Source organism: Phocoena phocoena, chromosome 4 (assembly GCF_963924675.1).
Source record: "Phocoena phocoena chromosome 4, mPhoPho1.1, whole genome shotgun sequence".
In the NCBI taxonomy this organism is placed as follows: Eukaryota; Metazoa; Chordata; class Mammalia; order Artiodactyla; family Phocoenidae; genus Phocoena; species Phocoena phocoena.
Genome location: NC_089222.1, coordinates 70,852,878 through 70,876,959, shown reverse-complemented (window position 1 = coordinate 70,876,959; position 24,082 = coordinate 70,852,878). Strand labels below are relative to the sequence as shown.

Genomic DNA, 24,082 nt, shown 5'->3' with positions numbered 1-24,082 from the left:
CTTCCATGAGAGAGAGCAAGTAAGAGGAGTCAGAGGGAGAGAGAAAGAGAGGGAGAGAGAGAGGTATGACCATTTTTTATATCTTCATCTTAGAAGTAACACCTTATCCCGTCACTTTATTCCTTTCATTAGAAGCAAGTTGCTAGGTCCAGTCCACACTCAAGGGAGGGCATTAGATGTCATGAATACTAGGAGGTGGGCCATTTCAGAAGCTGTCTACCCCGGAGAGCATTCCTTCTGTGGCCCATAGGGCATATCTTAGAGGAAGATCCCCTGCTTGGATATAGAGTATAGAAACAACAGGGGTTTGTACAGCTCAGAGTGGAAAAAAATGGAGACGTGTGAGAGTTATCACCTGGAATTATTTGAGGTTGGTCCATCAGAAGCTGTGTGAATAATTTCAGGTCCTCCAGGAAGGAGATGAAATGGCATTTTCACTGTTTTGGGTAGAGAGGCCAAAGTCAGAGAAAGAAAAAGTCCTTTCTTACCTCCTTCAATACTACAGAAGACCAAGTCACATCAGAGTGAAATGGTTCTTGTTGAGACCAGACCTATGTATTACTTTCTGGAACTGTTACAATTTCTGGACTGCAGATTTCTGGAAAGTGAAAAGGAATGGAGAGTAGTGAAACTTAGATAATTGCTGATAAGTAGTAAATAAAATCAAGATACTGCCTTTGACTATTATTTTTTGTTGCCCAAGCATTCTTAGGGAAGTTTCCAAAACTGCTTATTAACTCCCATAATGCCTTGAGGCTGGGTTAGTAACCAGTGTCTAAAATGACTATTTTACTTACATGGTCATTGTATGATATTGGCTGAAGAAAGTAATTTTACCCTTCTCAAATACCTGAGAAATGTTGCCAACTTAAATGCTTACTTTTGACAAGCTGTATTCCCCTAAAGAAACATCAATTCAGGAGGATATATGCTGTCTCAGAATAAGTTATCCTCTCAATTTCCAGATCTTGATCTTCATTCAGAATTTATTCTTTATTCAGACAACACTAGAAGATGTAAGATTCCTCGTGTGATATAAAGACTAAATATGCACTTTACGCCTGAAGAAAGGAAGCCATTTTCAGCAAATGTGTATAGTTTTGATATGTACATGAACACAAACAAATGTTTATAGGGTGATTTTCATATATACTAGCCAAATAGTAGGTTAAACCATATGAATCTGTTTACATGTGACAATTTTTTTTTTTTTTTTTCGGTACACGGGCCTCTCACTGTTGTGGCCTCTCCCGTTGCGGAGCACAGGCTCCGGACGCGCAGGCTCAGCGGCCATGGCTCACGGGCCCAGCTGCTCCGCGGCATGTGGGATCTTCCCAGACCGGGGCACGAACCCGTGTCCCCTGCATCGGCAGGCAGACTCTCAACCACTGCGCCACCAGGGAAGCCCCACATGTGACAATTTTTGCCTAATAAAGATAGCCGTTTCTTATGTGTCAACTAATAAGGAAATTCTCTGAGAACTTCATTTTTCCCTGTATTGTGTTATTTCATGTGTTTTTGGCAAGTTACCACTGAGCCTTTAAAAGTATTGCCATTAATCAATACCTTCGATGTATTATTTACTTATAATAGAAGACAGTGTGTCTTGCATCAGAAACTCCTTTTCTTTAGTAATAGCTTTAAAATTTACTCTTCCCTTTATACTGTTGTGTTTGTACACCAAACTGGTATAGGTGGGAGCCATGTTATCTCATTTTCACTCCAAGAGGCATCAAGAATATGTGTATATATCTCTAGTTATATCTGTTAAACCATTTCCCAAATATTTCTCTCCCTAGTGTCTACATGTTAAACTTTCAGCAGCAGTCAGCAACCAAAACACAGATGGACTAGGTTGTGATCTGTGCATTAGGGTGTGGAAAGTGCTGTGATTATGACAGCACACACTTCAGCTTGGTCTTGGTGGATATAATCCAACAGGACTTCTTTTGAAGTGTGTGATCATCTTTGTGGACATCCTTGGCAGTATCACCATCATTTCCATGTGATTGATTGATTGAAACAATTTAAATATACAAGGGCATTATCCCTCTGGGAATAGTTATCTCCAAGACTTTTTCTTTCAGCCTGATTCCACATGTGTTCAGGAGACACACACACACACACACACACACACACACATACACACACACATCGCGTGTGAGCTAGTTATGATGGAAATTACTCAAGTGAGGCATTAAGCTTAATTAAAATTAAGCATTAATTTTTCTTATCCTTTCCCCTGCAGTTATTATGTAGGCATGTGTGGAGATGGAGCTAATGACTGTGGGGTGAGTAGAAATTACTTCTTCTAATGCAGGGGGGTCACTGATATCCCTTTTAAGGACCCCACATCTCCTGGGGTCTGACTCTTCACCCTTCTGCCAACAATCACATCACTTAATCATTCTGATGTTTATATTCACTTCTACCGGAGTGTGGGTTGGACGTGGTTTGGAGTAAAGTGAGATGAGTCACTTCCGCTGTTTTCTAGCAACTCCTAGAATAATAAAGACAAGGAAAGGCTACATAGGCTCCCATATTTCAGACCCAAAAGGGACTTTTCAAGGCTAGCTGGTTTAAATCTCTCCTGTTATAAATAAGGAAATGAGACTCAGGGAAGTGAATACTTTTTTTTTTTTTTTTCCTGAAGTCATGCAGCTGGTAAAGGCTTAATGAAGGAAGAATTTGAAACTGATGGTAAAGCTTTGAATTATGTGTAAATTGTGTTTATCCCTGCCAGATTTCTACACCAGGGTTACTTTTTACAAGTTGGCTATACCCCAAAATTCTTACACTCAGCAAAATCATAGACCAAATTATTTGGTCATTACATACAATAGCAAACCTAAGTTACAAGATTCTCAGCAGATTACTTCTCTAACGCAATAGAAGGCAGTGCATATTTTACAATCTGAGTTTCGAAGGTATGGTTGAAACAGTAGCTTACTTGAAGATTGTTGTACATAAGAAAATATTTTAGGAGCTAATTCGTGGAACGAGAAGTAAAGAGAATTGCTTTGTATTTCCAAAGTCTATTAGAGACTTAAGGTCTAGGTATTTGTTTTACTTCCTTCTTAAATATTTTCTTCAAAGTTCTGTGAAAAACTATGTTCATAATTAGAGATCTGTTATGAATTTTTCTGCCTCGTATTTCATGAGAAGACGCTAGTTGTTAGTCTCCTCTTCCAAATCTAGAGTGAGTACCCATTCTCATTAATTATGTGGAATTTAGAACAAAACAAATAAACTGGATGTTATAAAGGACATAGTCTCTTCCTCCAAAGAGTTCGTTATCTGATGGGGGGAAAAAATCATGCATAAAACTAACCCTAACATAAAGTAGATGGTCCTAAATTACATCACAGAGATATAAAATATTAAGGGAGAAAGGAGGAAGAAGGAAATATTCTAATATTAATTGAACATGAATTTAGTGTATACTGGCCATAGTAACCAGGTACTTTGCACTTTCTACAGAGCTACAGAAATACGAAATCTCATTTTATGTTCATACAATTCTCATAGGATTAGGGGCTCACTGGACTGCTCGTTGGCCACTCTCTGCTCTGGGCATTCTCTGGACAGTTTCCAGTCTTGATGAGAAATGAATTAGCCCTTATATCTGTGAGACAACATATATTCTGGAACGATTCTCTGATGTGTGCATCTGGTCCTTTCCTCCAGTGAAGATGCTGTATGCCCCACACTTCGTCCCAGCAGTTAGCTGGTTGGCCGGATCAGGCAGCCGGCAGCCTAGGAAAAGGTGGGAATTAGTTTTTCCTATAGTTCACGAAGGTGGCCTGTTAAGTGTAAGAACTGTGATAGTAAAGGCCCTCACAAAGTTCCATCCAAATTCTGTCATCTTTTTAATAGATTTCTGGAATGAGTCCTTCCATTTTTTTATCATGTCTACACCCCCTCAACCAATACACACACACACACACACACACACACACACACACACACAGTCTTCTACCACTGGGTCATTGTTTACTTGGTGCCTCTTTCATTGGTGACTGCGTGTATCCAGAGACCCAGGGGTGGGAGAGTGCAATGTTATCAACTCTATAACATGAAGAATAGCCTCGCGATGTTTGAAGAGTTAGAGCTTGGCCTGAGGAGTCGTGGGTGTAACATGGCTTTATCATTCCAGGCTTTGAAAATGGCTCATGCAGGCATTTTGCTGTCAGAACAGGAGGCATCTGTGGCCTCCCCTTTCACCTTGAAAACAGCCAACATGGAGTGTGTGTCTCATCTCATCAAGTAGGCCACCTATCCCCCTTCTATCCCCTGACCGACAGGCTCACTGTCTGGCTCTGGACAGAATTCAGCTATAATTGAAAGTGATAAGCAGAGGCTTGGGTAAAGTGCTACTGAGTACCATTTAAGGGGGCCATGAGTGCTGCTTGAGAATGCTGGTAAAAGCAACAAAAAGGTGACTTATGCTGAGCTTTAAAGGATACATGGCTGTGTCATGTGGACAGTTGAAAACTAGAGTTGATATTTAAAAACCTATTGTATATCTTACTTCTCTCCTTTATTTTGTATGTTGGATGCTAACTGGAACCTTTATCTCAGGAGTTGGGGATGCGGGGGAAGCAGAAAAGGAACCCTCCACCAGAAAGCTTCCCCCAGTAGTGTTATGTCTCCAAAATACAAATTAGTGAATATCCAAAGTGATGCACCAGAGACTTTTACAATGGATTGGCAATTGGATTAGGGAACGGGAAGGAATTTAAAACTGTTTATTTTCCCAGTATAGCTCCCTTACATCCACTGCACTCTCATTTCTGATCTTGTCTCTACTCATATTTTTTTTGGTCTAATTATTATCAATTAAATAAAGGTTTCATTGGCTAAATAACTAACAAACAGCCATAAACCCTATGATGTGATCCAGGCCAGTAGCTATATGTAGAGATTCATGAATTATTATTCTTAACCAGCGTTTTGATTGCAATATTTGACACTCAGTATTTGTGTGTACATTTGCTCTAAATTAACATTAAAACAAGTAATGACATTTTTAGGGATTTCTGCTATGGCTCAAACTTCAGACTGACAATGGAGAAGGATGATATAACATCCAAGTAGCACATAAAGATATAAAACAATAGAAGGCCTGGTTTCTATGAAAACTCCAAGTACTGGGCCTTGAGACTTCCCTGGCGGTCCAGTGGTTAAGATTCTGTGCTTCCACTGCAGAGGGGCACGGGTTCGATCCCTGGTTGGGGAACTAAGATTCCACATGCCACATAGCACAGCCCAAAAAAAAAAAAAAAAAAGAAATTTATTCATACAGTTAAGAATAAAACATCAGATTTTTTTTCATTTAACATACCTTTTTTATTGATGTATAGTTGATTTGCAATGTTGTGTTAATTTCTGCTGTACAGCAAAGTGACTCAGTTATACATACAATTACCTTTTTTTTAATATTCTTTCCCATTATGGTTTATCACAGGATACTGAATATAGTTCCCTGTGCTATACAGTAAGATCTTCTTTATACATCCTGTATATAATAGTTTGCATCTGCTAATCCCAAACTCCCACTCCATCCCTCCCCCCCACCCCACCCCCCCTTGGCAACCACAAGTCTGTTCTCTATGTCTGTGAATCTGCTTCTGTTTCATAGATAAGTTCATTTGTGTTGTATTTTAGATTCCACATATAAGTGATATCATACGGAATTTTTCTTTCTGACTTACATCAGGTTTTATACTGTGTGCATACATTTTTTTCCCTCTGATTTTTCCTGTAATACTGTGGGGTAACTTCAGGCCATCTTCACGGCCGATGGTCTGGAGCACATCACAGAATGTCGAAGTTTATACAAAAAAAGACAACCGTGAAGTTCTCAGCATGTGCCTTGGTGCATCTGAATGTACGGCGGCCATTGGGAATTACCTAAATGTGCTGTAGCCTCTGACCCCTCTCCCTGAGTACTGGGTGCCTGTACCTGTGTCCTTCATGCCCTCAAACAACATCACCTCCCCTACCTTCAAAGCAGCTTCCCTTGCTAACTCCCATGTTTTCTGCTTCTGAGGACCATTTGGTCCTTAGAGTCCATCTTTGAGGCTCAGAACCTCAGAGTGCTTTTAACTCTTTCCTCTTTCTCATCCCTGGCGAGCCAGGCATTCTGTTTTAGTGGTGTGTCTTTTGGAGAGTCTCTCCAAGCCTTACCCTTAATATCTCTATTGCCTTAACCTGGTTTGTGTCATGGTGACTACATATCCAGAGTGTTTGGGACACTTGCCAGACTTCATGCTTCCCATCATCAACACAACCCATGCAGGTCTTTTAAAATATTGTGCTTGAAAATGTGGTGGATTAAGAATGAGACAGAGGCTTGAGCTGGAGGGCTCACATTCCAGTAAAGGGTATAGATATATGCAGATGTAATTGCATAACACAGAATCTTCTGCCTGATAAGTGATAGGTGCTCAATAAATTAGCTTTAAATAAATGAACATCCCAATAATATAGTCATCGTTCCAGTAGTTCAGGATGATAACTCAAGCCAAAAGGGAAGGTTTCAAAGGAAGGTTGCAATTTGAAGGATGGATAGGATGTATGGAAATGCGAAGGAGGTGGGAGGAATTCCAGGTGGGGGAATGGAGAGCCATGTTCAGAAATGGGGTTTTCATTGGAGAGTGCAGGGACCTGATAGCCAAACTGGGCTGGAAAGCTTCTCAGATGGGATCTGTGGAGGGGAAGCTGGAGTGCCAGGTGTGGAGGCCTTACATAGGGGGTTCAAACTCCAGGACGGTTGCACCAAGTGCCTACTTGATTCATCCAAAAGACAGTGGCACTTGAACTTCGGATGCCCCTTCTCATGCCCAGTGCATTTCTGGAGGCAATATACTGTTTTAAAATACAAGTCAGGGGGCTTCCCTGGTGGCGCAGTGGTTGAGAGTCCGCCTGCCGATGCAGGGGACGCCCCGGTCCGGGAGGATCCCACGTGCCGCGGAGCGGCTGGGCCCGTGAGCCATGGCCGCTGGGCCTGCGCGTCCGGAGCCTGTGCTCCGCAACGGGAGAGGCCACAGCGGTGAGAGGCCCGGGTACCGCAAAAAAAAAAAAAGTCAGGATGTTAAATTTCTCTAGTGGCAGATGGCTTAGTAAGACTTCAGGGTTAGTCTGATTTTACCCTTGCTGTCCTTGATGCATGCCTAGTCCTGAGAAGACATCCTCTAGAGGAGAAATGAGGTACAGTTTTAGGTACATGGGTCCAGATCCACAGGTTTCCATTTTTATTCTTTGAAACATGATTGACTTGTTATAGTTCAAGTCCTTTAGGACAAGGACTATGCCTTATTCATTTCTCTGTTGCTGTGCCTACCACGGTACCTCAGAGCATTTGATGAACGTTTGTGGAATGCATTAAGTAAATGAGTGAGCCGCTTAAAATTCACAACCATTTGGAATAGCAGTCATTTTGGAGGCCCGTGCCAGGTGTGGAGGCCTCTCATAGGGGATTCAAACATTCTTTATGCCTTACCATTCTAGATTTTTGCACTTTATTGTTTTTTTTAAATCCGGGTGTCAGTTTTCCTGGAAATGTACAACTGTAGGGAAAAAAGGATGAAATCACAAAGTGCATGTCAGAAAACGATCCAGGCTTCACATGCTTGCCATTCTCAGCTGGTCTTCTGCTCCACCCTCTGTGCTGAAAACAAAAAGGCAGTACCTCGCAGCCTGGTAGAAAACATCCACCCAAAGCATCCTGGCTCATCTCCCACCAGAACCTTCTCATCTTGTCCAAGACAATGTGGTTGTTAGCTTGGCTCTTTGGGTTTTATTTCTCATGTCCCTGACCTGTTGACAAAGTTTGAGCAGCGGTGTCCACGTCACTGGGGACTGGAAACCAAGAGGATGTAGGCTGCCTCCCATGTGGATTTGCCTCTGCCTTGCTTGTCAAGAGGAGGCTGCAGGAGGGCTTGTTTGCCAAATTCCCCACTCCTCTTACTTTGACCTGCCATAATCCACCACCAACCAGATCCAGTTAAAGGAATAACAATTCAAACAGAATTTTTTAAAGAGGGTAATATTTACTTTTTTATTCTTATTTATTTATTTATTGGCTGCGTTGGGTCTTCATTGCTGCGTGTGGGCTTTCTCTAGTTGCGACGAGCAGGGGCTACTCTTTGTTGAGGTGTGTAGGCTTATCATTGCAGTGGCTTCTCTTGTTGCGGAGCACAGGCTCCAGGCGCCCAGGCTTCAGTAGTTGTGGCACATGGGCTCAGTAGTTGTGGTGCACGGGCTTAGTTGCTCCGCGGAATGTGAGATCTTCCTGGACCAGGGATTGAACCCGTGTTCCCTGCATTGGTAGGCGGATTCTTCTTTTTTGTTTTTTTTTTTTTGCGGTAGGTGGGCCTCTCACTGTTGTGGCCTCTCCCTCTGCAGAGCACAGGCTCCAGACGCGCAGGCTCAGCGGCCATGGCTCACGGGCCCAGCCGCTCCGCGGCATGTGGGATCTTCCCGGACCGGGGCATGAACCCGTGTCTCCTGCATCGGCAGGCGGACTCTCAACCACTGCGCCACCAGGGAAGCCCTGGTAGGCGGATTCTTAACCACTGCACCACCAGGGGAATCCAGTAATATTTGCTTTTTTCTTTTTTATTGAAGTATAGTTGACATACAATATTATGTTAGTTTCAGATGTACAACTTAGTGATTTGACATTTATGTACATTATGAATTGATCACCATGATAAGTCTAGTAACCATCTGTCACCATACAAAGTTATTATAATATTATTGACTAGGGACTATTTACTTGCTAAGCTTCAATTTTTACCCTTGTCTTTATCTCTTTGGGTTCCCATACCAGCTCACATTATTACCCTGTGCTCTTCCTCGTGTATTGAAGCCAACAAACCCATTTCATCTCAAATATTGGCGCCACATCTACTCTCCCTGTGATGTGAGAGCACCTGGCCCTTAGCTTTATGTCTCTAAGGGACTTTAAAACACACACAGGGAGCAAGTGTTGCTAGGATGGAATGAATCACAGGCGAGTCAGTACTTGACATTTTGCACCTTGTCACAATGTATTGTGTTTATAATGTACATGTTAATCTTCTTAATTCATTGCAAGCTAGTTGAAAATAAGGACTGTGCCTGATTCATTTATATCCTCCATGACTCTGAGCACAATGCTGGCACCTTATAAGCCTTAAATAAATGTGAACTTATGAATCAGTGGGTGAGGTAATGATTGAAGGAAAGAATGAGTGAGTGAATAAGTGGTTAAATGAATAATTGAGAGGATGAATCAGTGATTAAGTGAATGTATATCAGCAGGCTATTAAAATGAGCTCCTTTTAAAATATAAAAGAGACTGGGAGATATGTGTCATATATAACCAGTTACTTTTATGTTTTCTTAAACAGAGAAAGCCTTGCTGCTCTCGTCTCATCCTTTGGGGTATTTAAATACTTGGTCATGTACAGCATAACCCACTTTATGGGTACATCACTGCTCTACTGGGTACGAACCAAAATAATTTCTTCCCAGTTCTAATTGCATTTATATCCCTTGTTTATTTGGGGGAGGTGGTGCAGCTCTTACACAGGATTTAATGTTTTATAAATAAATGACATTTCTCAAAATAGATGTCTACAAACTTGAGAACTTGATATAGCTGTGCATGAAACACAGAGCTAGAAATAAGTAGATGTGGCTCAGTTTCTAGGAGTGCTGTTCTTCTCTAGATAACCTGAGACACTTGACCTCCTCCAGCCTCTATTTCTTCACTTAGAGTACGGAGAGAGCTTCAGGGGAGCCTAAATATAACTCAGCAGGAAATGCATCAGTCTCCAACTATGGAATATTTTTGGCAGACTAAGAAGAGATAAAAAGAATGAGAAGTTGTTGAATTTGACTTTGAAGGACTCAAAAACTGGAAAAATTCCCACACCGGAGCTTTAGTTCTGAACTTGCCCAGAACTTACACGTCATTAGTAAAGGATTAACAATTCCGTAAAAATGTTTTGAAAAGACTTTTGAAATGAAATGATAAAAATAATCATCTAAGAATTAATTAGCTATATGGAAGAAATATGTATAGGTTGAAAGTAATCTGCATCGGTTCAGTCATAACTTACTCTACAGTAAAATGATCCACCAGGCTCAGGGAACTCTGTGGGGAGGGAATTATTTTACGGCTTCCCTAAGACATTTGAGTGGTGAAAGCAGGGACCACAGGACTCCAGTCTCAGTGGGCTATTGATTGCAAGAAGCATACACAGAGGCTAAGGGCCAACTAGATGGGTAGAAACAAGAAATGGATTGGGAGTCAGGAAACCTCGATTCAAGTTCTGCCTCTATGACTAAAAACAAATTAGATCTTGCCCTTGGCCGAGCCTTTATCTGCCTCCGGGAACTCAGGCTGACTGATTTCCAAAGCCCTCGATAGTTCTCTGAAAACTGCTCCCAGAATAAAAAGTAAAGCTGTCTTTGAAAAGCCCTGTTCCATCTCAACCTGCTTATATATAATTTTACCATTCTGAGGGCAAAAGAATATGAGAAGGAAATGTAAAAAGACAGAGAAAGAATTGGAGGATGAGAGGAACACTGAGAAACTATTTGCATTCTCTGAAAATTACAAAAGCAGAATTTCAGTTCCAAAGTCTCCATGGATAGAGTTGGAACCAGTCTACTCTGAAACCACTCACTCTGATGGTCTAGACCTAAGTAAGAGTGCCCTCCAAGGACCTTCACCTGGAAACATCTCGGCCTTGAGTTCACTCTCCAAGGGGCCAGAAATATTTTCATTTGCATCAATGTGGTCTGTAATATGCATAGAACCAGATTATGATTTAGTGCTCAGTCAATAGCTATGAAGCAGAGAAACAGACTTGGCAGCAAAAGGTATTGCAAGGCAAGTTCCTGGAGAGTATCGAGCTGACTTTCATGTTTAAATACTTCAGTTCCATAATTGTGAACTGAAAAGGAGTTCTATGTCTACACAAACCTTAGAAAGGCAGGTGGTATACCTGAAGTCTGCAATGGGCTTTCTTGGGGTGGGGAACTTGTTCAGTTTGTGAAGGTAGATGGACTCCAAGAGAACGATGTTGTGAACTCAATCCATGGATGAGGATGGAGAAAAAAACGTGTTGAATGATTTGAAGCCTTGACTTCAAATTTTAAGCATGAAGTCCCAGAAGAACTTTCAGGCTTTAATATCTTATGTTGAGAGTTCAACTATCCAGGCTAAGTCTACAGCTGCAAGAATTACTATGGCCGATAAGGAGGGTGTTTCCCAACTGACTGACTCTCGTCGCTAATATGGAATTAAGTTAAACACTGGGAAAATAGTGATTTGGTTTTATTCTATCCAATGAGATGCTAAAGATGTTAGGTAAGTTCCTTTCTTCCTAAAGTGGGGAGAAAAGTAACAGCTGCTTCCTGACTACTTTCAAGAACAGTGTTGGGAATGATAAAGACAATATGATGGCAGAAGCCTCACTTATGTTTACATTTCTTTCCTTTTCAGCAACTACAGCTTTTCGGGATTTACCAGTATCTCATGTCAGATGTTGCTACTACCTTGATGGTCTGTTTAACAGGTGAGCTCTTTAGCAAAGTAAACCATATTAGTTGTATTTATCCATGAAATTCTAGAACTATTCATACAAATAAGAGGTTCTGACAATGACACATCTTAACTACCAAGACCTCATTACCTGTGAATTTTTTGAAAGTGGTGTTGGCAGTAAGTTGAGGCTTGAAGTCCTCAGACTTGGCGTTAATATGTCCTGATAGAAAATAGGTCTTAGCCTTACAAAATTGTCAATGCATTCTCAGTTCTTTGTAGGTTTGTGTCTTGTACAAAGAAAAATGTACAAGAAATCCGGGAAGGGAAATCTTTGAAACCCAAAGGTCATTTTCCATTATTCAGCTATGCTTCACATTGACGTGAAACCAGACTTTTTCTAGGTCTTTGACGTTTGAGAACAAATGCTAGCGCTTTATTGTAGTGGAATTCTCTCAAAAGCAAGGTGCGGCTCACAGCAGCTATTGCTTATTTCCTTCCTTTGAGATGACACTGCTAAAGTATTTCCTACCAAGGAACTTAGAGCTTGATACTAACTCTTAGTAAGTGAGAAAGGTGACTGCCTCAACAGAGAGCAAAGAAAGAGAGTGATATACTCACCTCCTTTTCCTTGTTCAACGAAGGAAGTGTTACGAAAAGTAACAGATAAAACATGAAGCAATGCAGGATATTAACAACCTTGAGAATTTCATGTAGCATCTTTTTTTTTATAAGCAGATATTCATTTTTAATTATTATTTATTTATTTATTTGTTTTTGGCTGTGTTGGGTCTTCGTTTCTGTGTGAGGGCTTTCTCCAGTTGCGGCAAGCGGGGGCCACTCTTCATCGCGGTGCGCGGGCCTCTCACTATCGTGGCCTCTTTTGTTGTGGAGCACAGGCTCCAGACGCGCAGGCTCAGTAGTTGTGGCTCACGGACTCTAGAGCGCAGGCTCGGTAGCTGTGGCTCACGAGCCTAGTTGCTCCGCCGCATGTGGGATCTTCCCAGACCAGGGCTCGAACCCGTGTCCCCTGCATCGGCAGGCAGATTCTCAACCGCTGCGCCACCAGGGAAGCCCCATGTAGCATCTTAGAAACATGAAAGTGATATTGAGGTCATATATTATATTCACCCAATGACAAAATTTATCAGTGTCAGGGATGTAAGTAATATCAATTTTGATTCTTAGGGTTGAAATGCCTATTTATAGCCCTCTAAAATATTTTCTGTGTGTTATTAATATTCACATGACTGGATAATTTTGAATCCTTGATATTGCTTCTAGAATGTTCTCTATTTTTTAAAGCAATTTGCATGATTTACTTGTGAAGATGGACGATGATGTTAAAAAGAAAAAAAGAATACCAGGGTGTTCCGAGAGCTACACTAGCAGGCAGTAGCGTGAAAGTGAAGGCCATGGCCATCCTCTACCACGCCCTATCTCTGCGACCTTTGGGAAATTATTTACTAAATAAATAATTGACTCATATGAAAGGTCCTTATAAGGTTGTGAGGATCAGATAACGTACCACATGTAAAGTGTATGGAACAGTGCACCACACCCTGTAAGCCCTCATTACAAGATGAATGATATTGCGCTACACCCATCCTTTTTGTCTTTTTTTTTTTTTGAGATAACTATTTGGTGAGCCCTTGAAAAGACTTAGCCTGCGTACAAGTAGACTGATTGGAAATTCAAAAACATGGGTGGTAGCCTGGCCACAGAATTGCCAGATGGCCTTGAGCAAGTTGTTCTGAGCTTTTGCACACTTAATTCCATGATACTGGTTATGAATTTGACTCCCAAGGTGATGGGTATACTTTATGCTTTCCCATGGCAATAGCCTGCTGACTCTCGTGCCAGTTGGTCATGCTGTGAAACTTACCCTCTCATCTCAGAGCGAGTTTGGTGGGAGAGTTGGGATGACTCAGGGCAGGACCACTGTTACCAGTGGGAGAGAAAAGTCTCAGAAGGGTGATAGGCCAGAAGCATAGTGTTCTATTTGAATGACAGCACTTTACCAATTATTATTCAACAAATGTATAGCTGTCTAAGTAAATGGTGAAGGTGAAAAAAGAGGGTGGAAACTGCTATCTTTGTTTGTTTTTACCACCTGCCTTCAAACACTATTGCTTTCCCATCCCTGCAAGTTCAGTCATCCTACAGGCAGATCATTTCCTGGTCAATTCTAGGTAGTCAAATGACATCATCTTTAGATATAAGAAGTCCAGGTATTATAAATTCACATTTCATGTTTTCACCCAATGCAAAGTTTTCTTCCCGGGATGAAGCCTGACCTATAGCTTGGAGCAGGCAGTGGGAGAGAAGGCCATGGTCTCTATTTTCCTTTGTTTTCTACTTTCACCCCTGCTTCAGCAAATATAAGCGGCAGGACCCCAGGACTTTTTGCTTAAGTGGGGGTACTCTAGTTCTCTCCTGTCAAGTGCCCTCTAACAGGGTAAGCATCTAAACTCAGGCACTTTGCATGGGGCTCACTGGTGAGTTCTTGAGTTCTTCAGAGATTCCCAGTCCAGCGCTCTAGACTAGACCACGCCCTGACATGTGTGGCGCTCTCTCCTCTGACCCCTCAGGATTTCTTTCAGGATCTGCCTTCTAGTGGTACATATCACAAAGCCTTTTTCTTCTGCTGGGCCCTCTAGCCTCAGCTGAACAGTCCACTGGGCAGATTCCTTCTAAGACAGCTCTAGCCTGGCTAATTTCCATCCCTTCTACTTGACGTACCAGATAGTAGATGTGTAGCTTGTTCTCACTGCTGCCCCTTCTCTCTTCCCTTTGATATTACAGGAAGGAGAATGAGAGCCATTCTCCACCCTCGCCACTTCAGGTCTCTCCTGGAGTGGTTTTTATGACCTCCCTTCATTTGTGTTGTGATGCTGGGAAGAAAACCACAGTTCTTGCTTCTCCTAACAATTTCCGTTAAAGAATCTCTTGATCATCTCCATGGTTTACTCTTATATAGTCTGTACATAGGTAACTGGGGGAGGGGGGATGGCATGCTTACAGTTGAAGGACCAGTGTGGATCCCTCTTGGTAGGCACTATGGAGATATGGTAGTCATCTTTCTTCACATTAAATTGGCACTTACCTCTCACTGTCCTCAAATATAAGGCTCAGCAAAATTCCCCAGACAAGAGGAAAATCTCCATTCAACCTCCTCTTAGAAGTGTTCATCTCCTACTATGTGTTACGCACATTAAGTACCTGGGCATTAAAAGGCTGATCATTGATGTATAGAGTTTAGTGGAGGATTCACATACATGAATGGATGAAATACAAGTCAAAAATAGTGAGTACCAGAAAACAGCAGATGCTTTTGGAGTTTGGAAAAAGGGGATATTGTTTCTGATGATCTGCAGTTAAGGAGGAGATGGCAATGTAGAAAAGAGAGATACTGGGATGGCTTCATGGAAGAAGTAGCATTTGCACCAAAATAGGAAGGGTGAAAAGATTTCAAATATCTTTTACCAAAAGAAAGGCATTTCAAGTAGAAGGAAGCAGCCTGAGCGAGAGAGAGCTGATAAATATAGGGGGTGAGTTTTTCAATTTGACCACACTGTAGGGTATGTGGAAAAAAATAGCAGGAGATAAAATCTGACGAAGTAGGTTGGGTCAGATCACAGAACCTTGACTGACAGGCTGATAACTGTGGACATTTATCTGCAGACATTAAGCGTCATTGACGATTGGACGATCCATGTAAAATCACTCTCACCAAGGCATCTCTATTTCCAGGTTCCCCAGTTAGGACTTTGAACCTAAGCCTGAATTAGTATGGGACAAAGAAAATGCCATAACATTAAGCTAAGTGAAATAAGCCAGAGAAAGGTAAATACTGTCACTTATATGTGGAATCTAAAAAATATAACAAATTAGTGAACATAACAAAAAAGAAGCAGACTCAGATAGAGAGAACAAACTAGTGGTTACCAGTGGGGAGGGTGGGGACAGGCACTAAAGGGGTTGGGGTACAAACTATTGGGTGTAAGATAGACTACAAGGGTATATTGTACAGCATGGGGAATATAGCCAATATTTTGTAATGACTGTAAATGGAGTGTAACCTTTAAAAATTGCATAAAATTTTTAAAAAATTAATTTAAAAAACCATAATGAAATAAATCTACCTAGTACATTCTCTTAGAGAATGTTTTAAAAAAGACAATTCTATCACATTATTTATTTATTTACTTGCTTATCTATCCATACCTTGCCTTGTTCCCACAAGATTTTATTTTATTTTATTTTATTTTTTAACATCTTTATTGGAGTATAATTGCTTTACAGTGGTGTGATAGTTTCTGCTTTATAACAAAGTGAATCAGCTATATATATACATATATCCCCATATCTCCTCCCTCTGTGTCTCCCTCCCACCCTCCCTATCCCACCCCTCTAGGTGGTCACAAAGCACCGAGCTGATCTCCCTGTGCTATGCAGCTGCTTCCTGTTAGCTGTCTATTTTACATTTGGTAGTATTTATAAGTCCATGCCAGTCTCTCACTTCAGCCCAGCTTACCCTTCCCCCTCCCCACGTCCTCAAGTCCATTCTCTACGTTTGAGTCTTTATTCCTGTCCTGCCCCTAGGTTCTTCAGAACCTTTTTTTTTTTCTTTTTTAGATTCCATACATATGTGTTAGCATATGGTATTGGTTTTTCTTTTTCTGACTTAATTCACTCTGTATGACAGACTCTAGGTCCATCCACCTCACCACAAATAATTCAATTTCATTTCTTTTTATGGCTGAGTTATATTCCATTGTATATATGTGCCACATCTTCTTTATCCATTCATCCGATGATGGACACTTAGGTTGCTTCCATGTCCTGGCTATTGTAAATAGAGCTGCAATGAACATTGTGGTACATGACTCTTTTTGAGTTATGGTTTTCTCAGGGTATATGTCCAGTAGTGGGATTGCTGGGTCGTATGGTAGTTCTATTTGTAGTTTCTTAAGCAACCTCCATACTGTTCTCCATAGTGGCTGTATCAACTCACATTCCCACCAACAGTACATTAGGGTTCCCTTTTCTCCACACCCTCTCTAGCATTTATTGTTTGTAGATGGCCATTCTGACTGGTGTGACGTGATACCTCATTGTACTTTTGATTTGCATTTCTCTAATGATTAGTGAAGTTGAGCATTCTTTCATGTGTTTGTTGGCAATCTGTATATCTTCTTTGGAGAAATGTCTATTTAGGTCTTCTGCCCATTTTTGGGTTGGCTTGTTTGTTTTTTTGATATTGAGCTGCATGAGCTGCTTGTAAATTTTGTAGGTTAATCCTTTGTCAGTTGTTTAATTTGCAAATATTTTCTCCCATTCTGAGAGTTGTCTTTCGGTCTTGTTTATGGTTTCCTTTGCTGTGCAAAAGCTTTTAAGTTTCACTAGGCCCCATTTGTTTATTTTTGGTTTTATTTCCATTTCTCTAGGAGGTGGGTCAATAAGGATCTTGCTGTGATTTATGTCATAGAGTGTTCTGCCTATGTTTTCCTCTAAGAGTTTGATAGTGTCTGGCCTTACATTTAGGTCTTTAATCCATTTTGAGTTTATTCTTGTATATGGTGTTAGGAAGTGTTCTAATTTCATTCTTTTACATGTAGCTGTCCAGTTTTCTCAGCACCACTTACTGAAGAGGCTCTCTTTTCTCCATTGTATATTCTTGTCTCCTTTATCAAAAATAAGGTGACCATATGTGTGTGGGTTTATCTCTGGGCTTTCTATCCTGTTCCATTGATCTATATTTGTGTTTTTGTGCCAGTACCATACTGTCTTGATTACTGTAGCTTTGTAGTATAGTCTGAAGTCAGGGAACCTGATTCTTCCAGCTCCGTTTTTCTTTCTCAAGACTGCTTTGTCTATTCGTGGTCTTTTGTGTTTCCATACAAATTGTGAAGTTTTTTGTTCTAGTTCTGTGAAATATGCCATTGGTAGTTTGATAGGGATTGCATTGAATCTGTAGATTGCTTTGGGTAATAGAGTCATTTTCACAATGTTGATTCTTCCAATCCAAGAACAGGGTATATCTCTCCATCTGTTTGTATCATCTTTAATTTCTTTCATCAGTGTCTTATAATTTTCTGCATACAGGTCTTTTGTCTCCTTAAGTAGGTTTATTCTTAGGTATTTTATTCTTTTTGTTGCAGTGGTAAATGGGAGAGTTTCCTTAATTTCTCTTTCATATTTTTCGTCATTAGTGTATAGGAATGCAAGAGATTTTTGTGTATTAATTTTGTATCCTGCTACTTTATCAAATTCAATGATTAGCTCTAGTAGTTTTCTAGTAGCATCTTTTGGATTCTCTATGTATAGTATCATGTCATCTGCAACAGTGACAGCTTACTTCTTTTCCGATTTGGATTCCTTTTATATATTTTTTTTCTTCTCTGATTGCCGTGGCTAAAACTTCCAAAGCTATGTTGAATAGTAGTGGTGAGAGTGGACAGCCTTGTTTTGCTCTTGATCTTAGTGGAAATGGTTTCAGTTTTTCACCATTGAGAACAATGTTGGCTGTTGTTTTGTCATATATGACCTTTATTATGTTGAGGTAAGTTCCCTCTATGCCTACTTTCTGGAGGGTTTTTTATCGTAAATGGGTATTGAATTTTGTCAAAAGCTTTTTCTGCATCTATTGAGAATGATCATACGGTTTTTCTCCCTCAGTTTGTTAATATGGATTATCACATTGATTGATTTGCATATCCACAAGATTTTAATGCAGCATACAACAGCCACTAATAAGACATGATATAATATATGAAAGGAAAAATCTAGGACAAAAGCAAGATGAAGTCAGAAAAGTCAATTAAGAAAATGCATGTCTTGAAGTCCAATTTGACCTTCATAAGTTTAGAAGCCATTTTGAAAGGAAATTGTTGTAACTGCACCCCTGTTCTTTTCAGTAAGACTCACTCAAATTAGATGAAGAAAATTGAGGAAGGGACATGTTTAATAATCTAATTCTCAAAAAATTTCTGAGAACAAAAAGTTGAAAGCATCAAAGCTTGAGGAGGGCTAGAGTCCTCTTTCTTTATTTCCAAGAGACCATCTTCTGTCTTTCTTCTTCTTTCTATCCTTCCTGATTTCATCTGACTTCTACTCATTCACTTTGCAAATGACCCCAGATGGTGACTACTGTTGAGTTTCCATAACCTTTCTGCGTGTCCTACTACAGCCAATTAGCTCAACCTCTCAGTGTCATTTGCAAATCGTTTGGAAAGAAAATTTATAAACTTCTCTTGGGTAAGATGCCCAGTCGAGGCCAATCATTTCTATGAGTGAAGTCATGTAATTCAGCTCCATTTGGGCCAATCGCTCCAGCATATTGGAGGAGGCACAGTGTACAGAGAAGAAGGCTGTAGGAGGGATTGTATCTGTTATAGAAATACCTCTCTTAAGTTCCATCAGTGCTTCAATGAGCCCTTTCTGGGTCTTGGTCCCCTTGGAGAATCTGATGGAAGATAGAGATCTTCTCACCTTAAAAATCTCCTGAGGCACAATCAAAATTTTGCATGTAGTTTAGATGAGTTCACAAGACTCCTGAAATTTGACTTATGTGACTTGAAATGTCCATAACACAAGTAAGCCAACTATTTAGGAGAAACATACCTCCATAATATCCAAATGATGACAAACAGTTAAAAACTATACTTTGAGAATAGAATTTAAAAGCTGCTAAGTCCTCCCATACAGCAGGCCCTGTGCTAGGTTCAGTAAGGAACAGAAAGTGGAATGAGACAGGATTTCTTCCCTTAGGGAGCTCACAGTCTGCTGAATACATATGTAAACAATTAGACTTAATGCCACACATTCTGAACTATAGCAGCAATATGGGTAATGTGCTGAGGAAACTCTGAGGAGGTAATGATTAATTCTGAATAAAATATAACACTTCATAAGTTTTTATTCCTCTGCATGCAATCTGATATATATATATCATCATTTTAAAGAAACCTAGACAATTCAGAAAAGTTCTTCTAGTTGCTGATAAACTGTTCTGCTGCTTGAGCTTGTATTCCAGGGCTCCTCATTTTATTCTTTTCAATTCATGAGCTCCAAACCACTGCAATCTGTTGTAGAGCAGAGAACATGGGGCTTTACAGTCAGACAGACTTGAGTTTACATCACCACCATGTCACTCACTAACTATGGGTCTTTAAGCAAGGGATTCTAGTTTTCTGAACATCAGTTTCTTTACTGGTAAAGAGAAATACCTATTTCACATTGCTTCTTAACGAAATAATGATAATGTTTATAAAACACTTAGCACAGCCTCTGGAACCTAGTAGGGACTCTAAAATGGTTGTTATTATTTTTATTTATAGTCAAGTATACAGATTCCCTGTCAGAAAGTATTAAACATCTCTATTAGGGAAAAAGTGAGAATAATCTCTATGTAAGGATTCTGTATCAATTGCTACAGTAATTGCCATAGTAATGCTGCATAACAAACCACTCTCAAAGCTCAGTGGCTTACAATAGCCACTCATGGTTTTATGAGTTGACTACCCTTCAGTTGATCTAGGTGGGCTTACCTGAGCCACTCTGTTTAGGATGTAGATTAGTTGGTCTTGGTCCAGGCTTTGGGTTTAATTCAGGTTTGTTTCTCATTTTTCTTACTGGAGCTGGACTGAATGGACAAACCTGAGCATGCTATGAGTACAGATCAAAGACAGCAGAGCCAGAGAGCAAGCCCAGCCATGCAAGCATGCCTCAAAACTGCTAACATCTCTCTGGCCAGAGAAAATTACACAGTAAATACCATAATTAAGGAGAGATAAAGTACACTTTGCCACAATGAGACCAATAATTCAATCTTCCACAGTCCCTGTGTAAAAGAAAAGGCAGAAACTACAATGAACATCTGAGAAAGAGAAGACCAAAGAGGTAGAAGCCAGATGCCCAGAGGTGCAATTACACGTCTTTCCACTACCCATAGCCTCTCTATGAACTCTGTGGCCACATTCTACCTTGGATACTGGACTGCAGAGAGAACTGCAAGCACTGCAGCCTCTGCTTTCTAATGCTACAGAGCGGTCTCCTTGCACCCCTCCCCCAGCATTGACCACAGTCCACATTGTGTACCTCTTCTCTGTATGCCCATGCAATGACTTCTGACACCAACTACCTGGAGCTGGGCCAAACCTCACAGGTTAAGGGACAGCCTTCACAAGACTGCCTTCACTTTAGGCACCAGCTGTAAGTTTGGGAGTCCCAATGCCACTTACACTTCTGACGTGCTGGTTATAAATGTGGGCATTCTCACTAGTCCCTCAGGTTCAATCATTTGCAACAACAACTCACAGAACTCAGGAAAGTGCTATCCATCTGATTACAGTTTTATTATAACAAAAAGATATAAATCAGAACCAATCAAAGGGAGAGATATAAGGGCAAGGTCTGGGAGGATCTCAAACATGACTTTTCCATTGTCCTCTCCCTAGGGAGTCAGTCTGCCTTACTCTCCTGACACGTGGATGTGTGACCATATGCAGAGTATTGCCAAACAGGGAAGCTCACCTGAGCTTTGGTGTCTGGAGTTTTTATTGAGGTTTCATCATAGAAACATGATTGATTGAATCATTGGCCATGAGGTTGAGCTCAATCTCCAGCTCTCTCCTTCTCTGAAGGCCCCAGCTCTCTAATCATATAGTTGGTATTTTTGGCATGGCCAGCTCCCATCCTGAATCATCTCATCAGCACAAACTCTCTTTAGGCCCACTATGAACAGAAGGGATACTCCTCTCAATCAGGAAATTCGAAGAGTTTAGAGGATATATCCCAAGAAGTGGGGACAAAGGCCAGTCAAACTTTTCACTCCAAGGATCCACCTGAGACAAAGGCTAGCCACATTCTTTATTACACACCCCATCTGTGTTTTCCACTGGACTTCAAGCTCTTTAAAAGCAGAGGAGTTGTCCTTCTCAACTCTGCATAACTCACAGCCGCTAGCCCAGCACCCTCCTGGGAAACACTGATTAAATTGATAAAGGTAAAAGCTTTAGACAGTCAGAGAGGTTTAGGATAAATGAGTTGGAAGAGCCTTTGGAGACCATTTAGACATTCCAACACATTCGTTCTATGCATGAGAAAATGAAGAACCAAAGAGTGTTTGTGATAACCCCAGAACACGCATTGAGCAAACTAAAGACCTGTTTTAGAGTTCTATTATCTAAAACTGGACACTCAATCCCCGCCGCCCTGCCTCTACATGCATGAACACGGACATAAGGATACATACCTCACTTTCTTACATCAAAGAAACCAGTCATAAGCTATGAAAAGGCGAGAAGTAACAGATGTAAAGAACTGAAACATCCCGACCTCCCCATGCTTATTTCCTGCTCTGCCCTGAGAAGTAAAGTACATTCCATTTTCATCAGTTTGTTAGCATATAAGCCTTCTGAGATGGATGTAATCATCTTTTTCTTTTTCTTTTCTTTTTTTTTTTGTGGTTCTGTTTAATCCCTGCCCATTGCCAATCCCTTAAATGTTAAAAAATAAATCCTAGGACCAAAATATATTTTAACATCCCCATCTGGAGGGAAGATTTCTTTAAGTTCTTTTTCCTAACTAATTCTAATGTGCTCTAGCAGTCTTCCAATTACACAATTGTCCAGGAGGGAGCAGAACATACTTCTAACATCTATCCTCGTACACTGAAGTGCTCAGAGAATGTTGGCTAAGTGAATAATAGAGTGAGTGTTTTTCAAAAAATTTCCCAGCATACGAAGATTAGTCCAGTTAGATGCCTCCTTACTCTCTTCATCTTAACTCTCCACTTTTCCATCATCACTGAGAGATAACAGTACTGTTATCCGTGTGGAAAGTCATCTTTCTCTTTTACAAACCATTCCTAGCCAGTCTGGTTGTGGAGAAAATAGTTGTACTATGCAATATGGTACATGTATTAATTATAGAACTTTTGAACCCATTAATTTTCATTTCAGAAGATGAAACCAAAGCATGGAAGAGGCAAAGGCTGGTAGCATTGGACGTGCAGCTAGGCAGTGAGCTTACCTAGATGTAAACCCTCAATTCATGTTTGCTGAGTCTGAACCCTAACACAAGACTCAGGGTAACATGCATCTCAATCTTTCATTCTCAATAATGAAATTGTAACATGGAAAAATGCATTTGTCTTTTCAGTGAGTTCAACTCATGCCTACCCAAAGCTGGCTCCATACCAACCAGTAGGACAGCTCCTTTCTCCCCCTTTGCTGTTGTCAGTCTTTTTAAACACCTGCTTCACCTGCATTGTGCAGGTCTGTGCATTTCTCTGTGTGAAGCAGCAGCCCTGGTATTGTGAGGTCTACAGACACAGGTCAAGTTTGGTTTCTTAACTTTCCTTTCGGAAGGTGGTATAATGAACACCCAATGACGCTGTTCAACTTGTTTTGAATATATATTCTAAACCTTTAATTAACCAAAGTTGTTTCCAGACTGCAAAACACCAGTGATGGGATAGAACACAGAACACAGTCAATGGGTGGAGTGCTGGAATGAGCCATGTGGAGTGGGTGGGGAAAGATCTTCACATTGGCTGTTGATGCATAGATGTAATGGCTGGTTGACTGAATGAATGTATTCATTTGCTGGTGGTTTGGATATCATATAGACCAGGGGTCAGCAAACATTTCTTGTAGATGGCCAGGTAGTAAATATTTCGGGCCTTGTGGGCTCTGTGGTCTCTGTTGGAACTACTCAACTCTGCTGTTGTAGTGCAAAAGCAGTCAGAGACAACATGTAAACAAGTTAGTGTGACTGTGTTCTAATAAAACTTTATTGACAAAACCAGGTGGTGAATCGGATTTGGCCAATGGGCTATAGTTAACCAGCCACTGATATACAAGAGATTTGCTTAAATTAGTTTCAGTTTTTCAAATGTTCATTGATGGTATCATTGTTCTGATGGAATCGAACAGTAGACTTAGGGCAAATCTCTGCACCTTCCAGGGCTTTAATTTCCTTAACTATAAATTAAGGGTAAGATGAGGTGAATTTAGATGTTCAAACATTTTTTTGACAAAGCCTGCCCAACTTCCAAAAGGAAAGGCAGAAAGAGCTGCTCGTTTTAAGGTAGGGCTTGTACAAACTCCCCCTCACTCCACTGTCATCCTGAGGGCATCAGAGTCCGAGGGATCAGTGAAGGACAGATTGAAAACTACAAAACAATGTCTAAGACGATCATTTAGACCCCCAATTCAGCAATTCAAGTATTACTTAGAATATAGAATTGACTTTTGTTTCAAAACCAGACTTTTCCCCAAATTGGAGTGCACGTATTCAGAGAAGTGACCTTTTGATTGAATCTAGGAAACGTGGTATAGCCAAAAGGGTGATGGATGGGTAGTCCTATCTCTGTCATTAACTAGCTATGTCATTCTAGCCTTCAACTTTTTTTTTAATATAACTTTATTTATTTTATTTATTTGTTTTTGGCTGCATTGGTTCTTCGTTGCTGCACGCAGGCTTTCTCTAGTTGCGGCGAGCGGGGGTTACTCTTTGTTGCAGTGCGCCGAC

The 24,082-nt window shown here is 40.7% G+C and overlaps 1 protein-coding gene across 1 annotated transcript in view; it reads left to right on the top strand.

The window, feature by feature from the left end:
- Positions 1-24,082, top strand: part of ATP13A5 (ATPase 13A5) — a 98,456-nt gene that overhangs the window by 64,568 nt on the left and 9,806 nt on the right. The window contains 5 exon segments of the mRNA XM_065875837.1: positions 2,249-2,291; positions 4,157-4,266; positions 9,399-9,495; positions 11,504-11,576; positions 22,709-22,883. Of these exon segments, the coding sequence (XP_065731909.1) occupies positions 2,249-2,291; positions 4,157-4,266; positions 9,399-9,495; positions 11,504-11,576; positions 22,709-22,883 (498 nt within the window).